This window comes from Neodiprion virginianus, chromosome 7 (assembly GCF_021901495.1).
Source record: "Neodiprion virginianus isolate iyNeoVirg1 chromosome 7, iyNeoVirg1.1, whole genome shotgun sequence".
In the NCBI taxonomy this organism is placed as follows: domain Eukaryota; kingdom Metazoa; phylum Arthropoda; class Insecta; order Hymenoptera; family Diprionidae; genus Neodiprion; species Neodiprion virginianus.
This window is the reverse complement of record NC_060883.1, coordinates 24,800,889-24,810,533: the sequence shown is the minus strand read 5'-3', so window position 1 is coordinate 24,810,533 and position 9,645 is coordinate 24,800,889. Positions and strand designations below refer to the sequence as shown.

Here is a 9,645-nt window from a genome sequence, read left to right as displayed (position 1 = left end):
CCAAGGGATCAGAGGCGCGCCTCGAATTCGCGGATATTACACCGCGTGGTAAGCGTGACTTTTACCAACTGTGGGAAACTCCGAAGACCTTCGAAGGCTGTGTGTCGCAATCCCCCGGTACCTTCACCGTCGATTCCATTAGCTAATTACGTCGATCGATCGTACGCTGGTGGGCGTGTGCCTGTATCTATCGGTACGCCGTAGATTACACGCGAGCTTTATCCGAAGCTGATTTCCGACTTTCCGCCTCGACCGGAGTACGCATTCGGTCAAATTTGTTCCAGGAATGCAATTATTTGTCACACGGATTACGCCTTTCGTTGAATTTCTTTTCTTTCTCTTTTTTTACCGGAGACGAGAAATCGTTCCCGATCCTCTGTGGCACGACACTCAACGGATGAAACTGCACGATCTCCGATTACATCCGGAAGCGATACGCTTTCCTGCGATGATTTTTCTCTTTTCGGCACTCCGCGCCTGCAACGCTACAATCGCGTAAGGATAAACCCGTGGTGGAAGGAAGGCGGGCCTGCAGTTTCATTTTCGCAGGTACTTTCTAACAATCGCAAGAAATCGTAACCACCTCGTTATTATGTACGGTACGAAGAGTTGCTCGCAGGGCGTAATGCCGGATTACCCCCTGGCAGTTTTAGTTTTTAATTTTCCCACTCGGACAAGCCTGGTCCATCGATACGTCACGTCGACGTCGCGGCTATTCGGACAATAAAACAAACGAAAAAGAAAAGTAAGACGAAATGGTATACCTACTACTAAATCATATCAGTGGCAGGTACGCGCGGTAAAATTCGAACTCTGGGAGCCTCGGGGAATTTGGAAGTGGTGAAGAGTTTAACGGGACCTTCCGACTGGGTGCTCGTCGTAAATAACACGTTACGCGTTATACGCCTCGTCTGTATGCGTGGCCGAGTGTACAATGGTCGCAAGTCCGCGGTCTGAGCCACTCCCTGCATCGCTGAATCGAAATACAGTGAGGATTGCTGGAGGGCAACTATATCGGCCGAAAGCTCCTTTTACACGGAATGAAAAACAGTTTGATGTCGATTAGCGAAACCAGAACCAGGGACAGATGTCAATTATGAAGAAAATTTGACGTCACAGAAAAAAAAAATATACAATATAATATAGGTGATAATCAAAGTTTTATCCGGAAGGATAATCGATTGCGTTGTCTTGTGTAGTCTTGAGAAGCGGGCTTGAATGTTTAACTAAGGATTTCAGTTGCGGGTTTTGTCAAGGATAGCGCCACCGATCGGTGAGAACTGCAGAGAAGTGGCGCGTCTTCCGAGAATTCATACGAATTACCCGCAAGTTGCAGATTTTGTAACTATACGTCGATGATCACCACAAGTCTTAAGAGGAGCAAATTTGAATTTCACTTTGAAACATTTGATCATCGGAATACGTGAATCTCCACCTTAAGACAACAGAGATGGTCGAAAGGACATTTTTGGATTATGCAGATTTGCGGAAAACGAGAACTCTCGAAAATCCTTAATCTCTTGACAGCAGCGGTCTAAAAGGAATAAATAAAAATATTGAAAATAAATTGTAGCAGAATTTCATAGTCGATTCAAAAATTATAAAATTTTTCAATTACAAAAGTCACTTAACATCCATGATAAATTCGAATAATTTGAACCGCCTCGACTTGAAGCTGTGCCGCGTATGAAAAGATAAGATATCGCTCACACTGTCCACGATGGGATAAAAGCAACGACAAAAATTGTAATCATAATAGTAATATCGTAATGTATTCGTTGTCCATCGCTCGTTCAAAACGAGTGATCGTCAAGTTTTTTCTTGCACCCCTCGTCGTTGAATGGCGTCGAGTAGCGAATCCCTTGGGTGCCAATCGACTCCTTATGATCCGTTGACAAAACCAGGATTACATTTTTGTTACTAGAGGATCTTGAAATCTGCGTATCTGGATAATAAGAGAGGAAGTAGCAATCGGTTGAGAATCTTTATAAGTATGAACATGATTAGAAATAAAAAAAAAAAAAAAATTAACGACATATAAAACTATATTTCATCAAAAATACCGGACTGTCTTCTGCTGACAATGTTTCGAATCCGTCCAAACCAGCCCTCGGCTAAACGCTCGCGAAACTTCGGTGTCGTAAATGTGTAGAGCAAAGGATTCACTGCGCTGTTTACCGGAAGAATAAATATGACGACCCAGGCGTGAAGATCCGCTGAAAACAATAAAGGAAAACATAGATTTATGGATTGCCGAATTGCACTTTCTTACCGCTTGAAAGTTATCAGCTAATAAACTGTGACCCTTGTTTCCAACACGAGGAAGACAAAAGAGCAGATTTCAGTCAGAACCGTAAAAAAGAGGGACGCGTGAAGGCTTTTTTGTAAAAAATGCCCAAGTCGGTTATATTTTTCGTCACAAATGTGATTCGAATAATAAAACTGAGGTACGAAAATTTACATAAATGAAAAACTTAATCTGCTCTTTCATTCTCTCCGCTGGTATTATTATATTCACTCACGTGGTACCGGGTACTTGGTCATAGCCACGATTTTGAGGACGATGATCGGTACCCAGCAAGCAGCGTCGGTCAGCACGATCAAAAAGAACCTCAGAGCGAATTCCGAGTCGCCGACAGCAAGGGGGGTCGCGTGTCTCGTTCTCCAAATGCTCGCAAACATACCCGTGTAGACGTAGAAGATGACGACGAGTCTGCGAATTGTGCGGGAAAGGTCGCGTGAAGGTTTTGCAGAAAAGCACACGAGGTACAAAGATGTACAACGGCTGAAAGCTCACCCGAAGAAATTCATCCCAAGAAATACGAACGCCGAATATTCCCAGCCGACGAGAAAAGGGTTGTCGATGTGCAGAGGAAAACACATACCGTTCGCCCCGTAGAACCTCGTGCTACTTCTCCAGTGTATAACTAATAATTGAAGATCATCGTCGTAAATTAAATGAATTCAACATCAATGACAAACCTTTGAATTTGCAGCAGCTCTCCTCGCATGAATCTTTAAAATATCATTATAATACATTGAAGGTCAAATTTCCAAGCAGAAATAGTATAACTAGGAATAAAAGTATCTCCCTGCCGCATAGATCTAACAGAGTCAGTATTGAAAATAGTTATGCGAGAGCGATATGCGATTACAATAGACTTCCAATTGAACTCAAAACCTTAAATACCGAAAGTTGAATGAAAATTGAGTCAAGGAATTCGGTGTAATTTGATTATTAAATCTCACCAAACTACAATGTGATAAATACTTATAAGGATGTTCACTTATCACAGAGTATATATTCTATTTAATCGCGTTTCTAGGATTTTATATCGTTAGTTTTTTCAAGTTTCCGTACCAAGCGACGAACAGGTAACAACGATTACCTCTGCGGGGTTTACTTGACGATTCTCTAATTATTACGTGAATCTTTTCGGTTCAACAAACACGAGATACTAAATCGCTTACTCGGTATTAGAGCAACGATGACGCCGACCACCCAGATCACTATCATCGACGAATAGGCATGCCGTGCTGTCAATGGTCGATTGATCTTCAGAGGCGATGCGATCAGTACGAATCTCTCCACCGACATGAACGACAGAATCAGAACCGAGACCTTGAAATTGTCCAATAACAATCACGCGACGTGTAATTATTTAAACAATGATAAATCGACGGTAAGCTTGCGTCCAAACCTCGGAGGAGATCATCGCAAGAGCTCCGACTATCGTGCAGCCCCAGGAACTCATCCAGTCGTTTGCCATCACGTTGTAGACGTCGCGGTACTGCAAATCCTTCGCAGCGATCGTCAACAAGTAAACTCCCATCAGCATGTCGGAGACTGAAATAATCAGGTGTGAGGGTCGAGCGATGAACAAAGTGGGAACGTTTTCGAAACGATATTCACCTGCCAAATTTCTGATCATTATACTGAGCACCCGATTCTCATCTCTAGCCGTTAGTCGCCCCCAAAGGACCAACGCGTTCCCCAAACACGTGACACAGGATATGCCCCAGACCGCAGCCCGCAGGAGAGGCTTACCCAGAAGATCAGACAGGGAAGATACTCCTGTGTTTCGTTTGAAGATTAGTTAGATTTTTCAAACGTTCGGGTTGTGGGAATTGGAATATCGTTTTTCTAACCGGGTGCGCAAAGTCAGAGTTCGCGCACTCGGTTAGGAAAAATAGTAAACTACTATTTTCTACCGTCGCTTCGGGGCAGGCAAACTTGAACTTGTGGCGCGTAGGTTGTGCAGTAGTGAAATTTCTTGAAATATCTGCAAAGATGGGACAGAGAATGAGAAGAATAAAATTTCGGTCCAGGATTGGCTGTGTATAAACTCACACGAATGACAAATTCGGTAACATTGAAAATACGTTCTTGTCCATGTTATCGATTTCGATTTCTTGAAGGTCCCTGTGCAAAACAAATACCATGTCAGTCTGTGAACGTATCTCAAGTTGTAAGTCGATAAGTTTAAAATGAATAAAAAAAATAACGTATCTTACAGGGATCGAAGATCCTGCAAGGGATTCAGAACGTCTATGCTCAGATTCTCGATCGGGTTGAAGCCCAGGATCCTGTGAAGCGAAAAGGATCGTAGTCGACAACTGGGGATTATCCGTGAAATTCAGTTATATTTCTTGCCGTTTGCATAGAGTGGAAAATCCGGAACGCAAGTATTTCCCGTCAGGCAAGGCGATACGTGATATTTTCGAGAGGAAGGGAAAACGTGTGTTGAATTTACGATACGTAGGTGCAGGTCGACGGGAGCAAACAATTGTTGCAACGCCGAAGCACGTATCGAGATTACACCGTGATCGTGCAGTGGTACGTATGTGGGATCGGGATTAGTGGAGATGCTCTTTGCAATAATCACGCGCCTAGCCTGGTCATTTCACGAAGGAATTGTTTGTTTCATTTTATAAGAAATATTCTTTAGTTCGTTGTGATGAAACGGTAGTTTTTTCATTATTGTTAGGCTGTTTTTTCATGCAAACACCCTTGTATTTTGCAAAAATACCGTACGTCATTGGGGGAAATGGAATTTAATTTTGGATCCATCGGACTCGAAAACATAATATTTGCCAAAAACATACCATGCGGATCACATAAAATATTTTTTGGCAGACCTGAGTTAACGAGGAGAACGATCACAGTGCGATACTTACAATTTCCGCAGTTTTTCCAACGGAAGAAATAGATGCGGTGAAAGGGTAATTATCACGTTGTATGCCAAGTTGCTGGAAAAATTACAAAAAGTTACATTTTCGACTGAATTCGACACACTTATCGATTGCCTGCTGCGTGAAGTGAGAGAAAACTCACAGTTCAACGAGATTCTGCTGGTTCTTAAACGCGTTCTTACGTATCGTGCGAATTTCGTTGTTCTTCAGGCTCCTGCGAAAAAAAGTGTACTGCGGATAACTGAAATTTTTCAACCTGAACAATTCCGCGATACCGAATCACGATTGAGCATGTGATACGTACAATCCGGTCAGACCTGGCAATCCGGATAGCAAATCTTCCGAGATTTCATCGATTCTGTTCATTTCCAAGTACCTACAGCGGTATATGAATTTCAGAGAGTCATTGACGGCTGATCGAGGAATTACAGTGCGAAATCGTTTACGTAGATAAACTTACAGTTCCTTCAAACGTGGCATGTAAGGGAGCTTCAAGCAGCTCGAACAAATATTGTTTCTATTTAATCCGCTGTAAAAGATTTCAGTCGTCATACATTTGAGTACAATACCGTACAATATCTATGCTTTAAGCGATCTACTTTTTCCAAACAGCCCGACAAGCTACACTCTCAAGATTGGAGCAAACTCGAATCTCTCGTTGTGCAATCCGTACACAAATAGATGCAACCTGGGAAATGCGCGTGGCCACTACTTCGTTCGTATAACGTGTTCTTACATCGTGTGCAAAGTGAGAATTTGCGAGCGGAACGAAGCGATATACCGGGCCGCGTTTCTAATTCACTACAATTTCCCTGATTGCAAGAATTTTCCGTCTCCGCGTAACAGGATACGCGTTCTCAATTTGCATCAACCACCCCCACGATTATTCGCATACGTCGGTGAGTGCAATTTGTGTGATACGCGAAATTGCAGACAAGTTACTCGGACGTTTGACGAGAAATACTCGATGCGTTCTCAAAACGCTGTCACTTATTGGCAAAGACATGATGTAACTTTGAGGCTGCAAATTAAAGTGAGAAAATTTTGCGATCTCACATCCATCCCACGGAAGTTTGGTTCTCGAAATCGGTGAGATCGGCGTACTCGATGCGGTTTCCTTCGACAAGGAGCATCTTGAGGGATTCCAGCCCGGTAAAATGTCCTCTGCGAAGCTCGGTGAGCTTATTGTTCAACAGAGTCCTGCGAACGGTTACTTTCCAGTTATTGCGTAAGGGTGGCACCTCCCACTCAACCCTATCTTGGATAAAATTGCACTTACAGCCACACCAGATTTTTCTGATTCTCGAAGGCGCCCGGCTCAATCTGCGCTATCTCGTCGTCGTCCATCAACCTGGAATCAAACGCATCCCGAATCTTATCGAAAGCAATTGAGTATGAGAAAAAATATTCCTTACAGAGAATCGACTCACAGCGTCGTTAGCCGTCCGTAGGAAACCAATGCATTCTTTCCTATCGTGCTCAGCGAGTTGTTCGTCAGGACTCTGTAAAGTGATTTTGCAAATAAGACGCGGTGCTATTTGACACGGTAAATTTTTCTCTATTTCATCCTAGTCGTAATAGAAATTTTTTAAACCATGAGTCTATCTTAAATCACTCAAATGCTAGTCAAGTTCGAAGTCATGTTCTCCGGAATCCTTGTTAGTCCTGCTCCGACGCATGTCACTTGACACGCCGTTCTCCCACGATGGCATTTTTTTGGTGGTTGAAAACTTTCTAGAATGAAGAAAGACGAGTTGAAGATATCCAAAAGCGTTAAATCTGGTTCGATAACCGTTTTTCAAATTACCGCAGGTCAGTTCGATGCCCGAGCTCATTGCGTACGAGTAGAAAAAGTCCCAACTTCCGTTCGAATCGACTGCAAAATTGCGCAAATAAAAAGAGAATAATTTTATATTAGTACCAATATACCTCCAGGCTTCAACTCAAACTCACAGCATTCGTCCTCGTTCTCGTCGTCCCCGTACGGGCAGTTTGGTACTTTGTCGCACCACTCGCGCTGAGCAATGCAGACGGTACTGTTGGCGCAGGGAAACGTCCCCCTCGGACATTCGTCTGCGAATAATTAAAGATTTCGGTCTTGCCTTTCTACTTTCAAGTTTCGTGGCCAAGTTGTTGGGAAATATTGAATTATTTATTCTCGAGATACCTTAATTAATGCACGTTACCATTCATGACACGCTGTAAGACGAGTTAAGAGGGGGGGGGGGTACAGCTTGGACGGTTTAAATCATACCTACTTGAGTTTTTCTTTTTTTTTTTTATGCGAACACTCACAGCAAGTTGAATTTGAAGGCTTTATTATTTATAGTTGCAAGAATATTTTGCAATTGTTTCATCAAAATTATTAACGAGATGACGGTATGGCTCGTGTAAGTAAACCTATAAGTAGTAAAGCCCTGAAACACAAATTGCTCTTAGGGTTTTCAATTTAATTTTTAAAAGAAACTTCTAAAAATACGTACGATTTGAGTCCGACCAAGCTGTATACCCCCGACCTTAAGGCACTCTTACAATTTTTATGGCCGTCATTCATATTCTGCGGAGGTAATAGTTTCGGAGAGGGGAAGATTTGATTCTTTGACGAGTGCGAACCGCGAGATGTCAACTGATCTTTATTAATATTGATTCATTGACGAGTCGTACCTTGGCACGTACAATGTAAGAGATTTTTATTATTTATCTTTTCAACTTTTATATACGATCATATTCCACGCTGAACTCGATCCGAGGCTGCTCAACCTTATTTATAACAAGGAAACGATCGTTAATTTCTATTTTCAAAAGTCGATACGTTGCGCAGTTGCGCCTTGGCAATTTCACCTTTGGCATTTGCTCTTGAAAATGCGCGCAATCGTGACATTGTTGATTATTTATCACCTTGAAATTGAAATTGACTACATTTCCTCGTTCGTTTGTAATTGTAGTAGCCGTGCTATCGATGCATAATCAATAACGTCCGCTGATGGAAATTATTCGTTGGTAGGTGGTCGTCGCAATGAATTCACTACTTCGACGGTAGAACGCATATTATCACCATTATCGGAGGGAAAAACTATCAACAAGTTTTCCACAATTGCGTTTGAGGCTGATCGTAAACTTGTAATGCGTAAAAGTGTTTGCGTGGCGGTTACTCTTTTTATGTTACGTATCCGACGATAAATTCCAACTAATTGTAAGAGAATGCCAACGGATTGTTAACGAACAGTATAAATCTGAAAGGATCCGGATATAACTCGAGCAAAATGTCAAGTATGTTGTTCGCCTTTCTGACCACGAGATTAATAATTTGTTTACACGCGTATTTCACTGGAAAAGAACCCGCGTCATTACAATAAGCGTAATTCTGTGATTGTCTGCTCATATATTATTTCCCTCACAGTTCATAGGTAATTTTGCGTGTAAATTGCAATTTGTTTGTACGGCAGTTAGGAGTTGCTGCCAGCAAAAATAAATTGCAGGCGATCAAATAGCAAAAGATTGACAAATTTTCAAATCAACCAATTCGAATTTCTAATTTTAAACAGCATGCAAAATGTGTAATTCTACACGAATACCAATTCGTTACATCATATCTGACGAACAGATCAAACGGTAATTGGACAGCAAAGTCATTAAAATGTTAATCGCATTAGTGCAGTAAGCTTTTGTCTCCGCGAAGATGTAAGTTTCGCTTTTAATTACAATCCGAGCGTGTCGAAGAATGCGAAATATGGTTCAAAGTTTATGGTCATGATTTATCGACTAATTGGCTGAGTCTTTCGCCAAAATACAGAAAAAACTTAACTAAATTCTGGTGAGAAAACTCGCAGCAAAAATTAAGGAAAATTTTTTTTAAGTCAAATTTAGAAACTGCACTCCAAATTTTTAGTGAACTTTCTAAGAATTTGAAAAAAGATGATGAATAGTGGAAAATCAAAAAAACCATTTTGAATTGAATTTGAGAAAAGTTCGGGGAGAATGTGGAAGAAGATCATTCAAATTTTTCGAAAGTCCACTGAATATTTTTTCAAATCTTTGAATTTCACTAAAAATAGATGAGAAACGTTGTAATATTTTCGGAAGGCTTTGAAGACCTTTTCACTTGCAAATACAAACATCACATTTTCTTTTTTGCACACTTTACAACTCGCCGAACGTAGCATTCGTTCGGTACGTGGGATGTGGATTGTCAGAAAACAAGAAAAATTGTCTGAGAACGTACCTTGACTGAAGTAATACATCAAACCGGACAGGATAATGAGAAAAGATATCAGAGACACGCCAACTTTGGCGATGTGTTTGTACTTCATTTTGAAGCCGATGGCAGGAGCGTAGTTTTATGGAAAACGGGCTCCTTGCTGAGGGAGGAATCCTCTTTGAAATAAAGCGGCCCTTGTCGAAGTCCGCGCCGTGCGCCGATATCCTTGCAACTGCAGCTTGCATTCGCAAGCT

At 41.7% G+C, this 9,645-nt stretch overlaps 1 protein-coding gene across 3 annotated transcripts; it reads right to left on the bottom strand.

The window, feature by feature from the left end:
• Positions 1-1,563: 1,563 nt before the first annotated feature.
• On the bottom strand, positions 1,564-9,622 carry LOC124309215 (relaxin receptor 1). Of its 3 annotated transcripts, XM_046772624.1 has the most exons (21): positions 9,416-9,622; positions 7,147-7,266; positions 7,001-7,069; positions 6,813-6,927; positions 6,624-6,695; positions 6,473-6,544; positions 6,250-6,393; positions 5,654-5,722; positions 5,498-5,569; positions 5,336-5,407; positions 5,179-5,250; positions 4,516-4,587; positions 4,352-4,423; positions 4,213-4,283; positions 3,914-4,075; positions 3,702-3,847; positions 3,472-3,622; positions 2,798-2,927; positions 2,523-2,713; positions 2,064-2,216; positions 1,564-1,945 (listed from the first exon to the last, which is right to left on the bottom strand). In XM_046772624.1, exons 1-21 carry the CDS (start codon positions 9,501-9,503, stop codon positions 1,794-1,796), a joined length of 2,265 nt encoding a protein of 754 aa, XP_046628580.1. In that variant the 5' UTR covers positions 9,504-9,622; the 3' UTR covers positions 1,564-1,793. The 3 variants fall into 3 exon arrangements, with proteins under 3 accessions (XP_046628580.1, XP_046628581.1, XP_046628582.1); XM_046772625.1 differs by lacking the exons at positions 5,336-5,407; positions 5,498-5,569; positions 5,654-5,722; XM_046772626.1 differs by lacking the exons at positions 5,179-5,250; positions 5,336-5,407; positions 5,498-5,569; positions 5,654-5,722.
• Between the last annotated feature and the right edge of the window lie 23 nt (positions 9,623-9,645).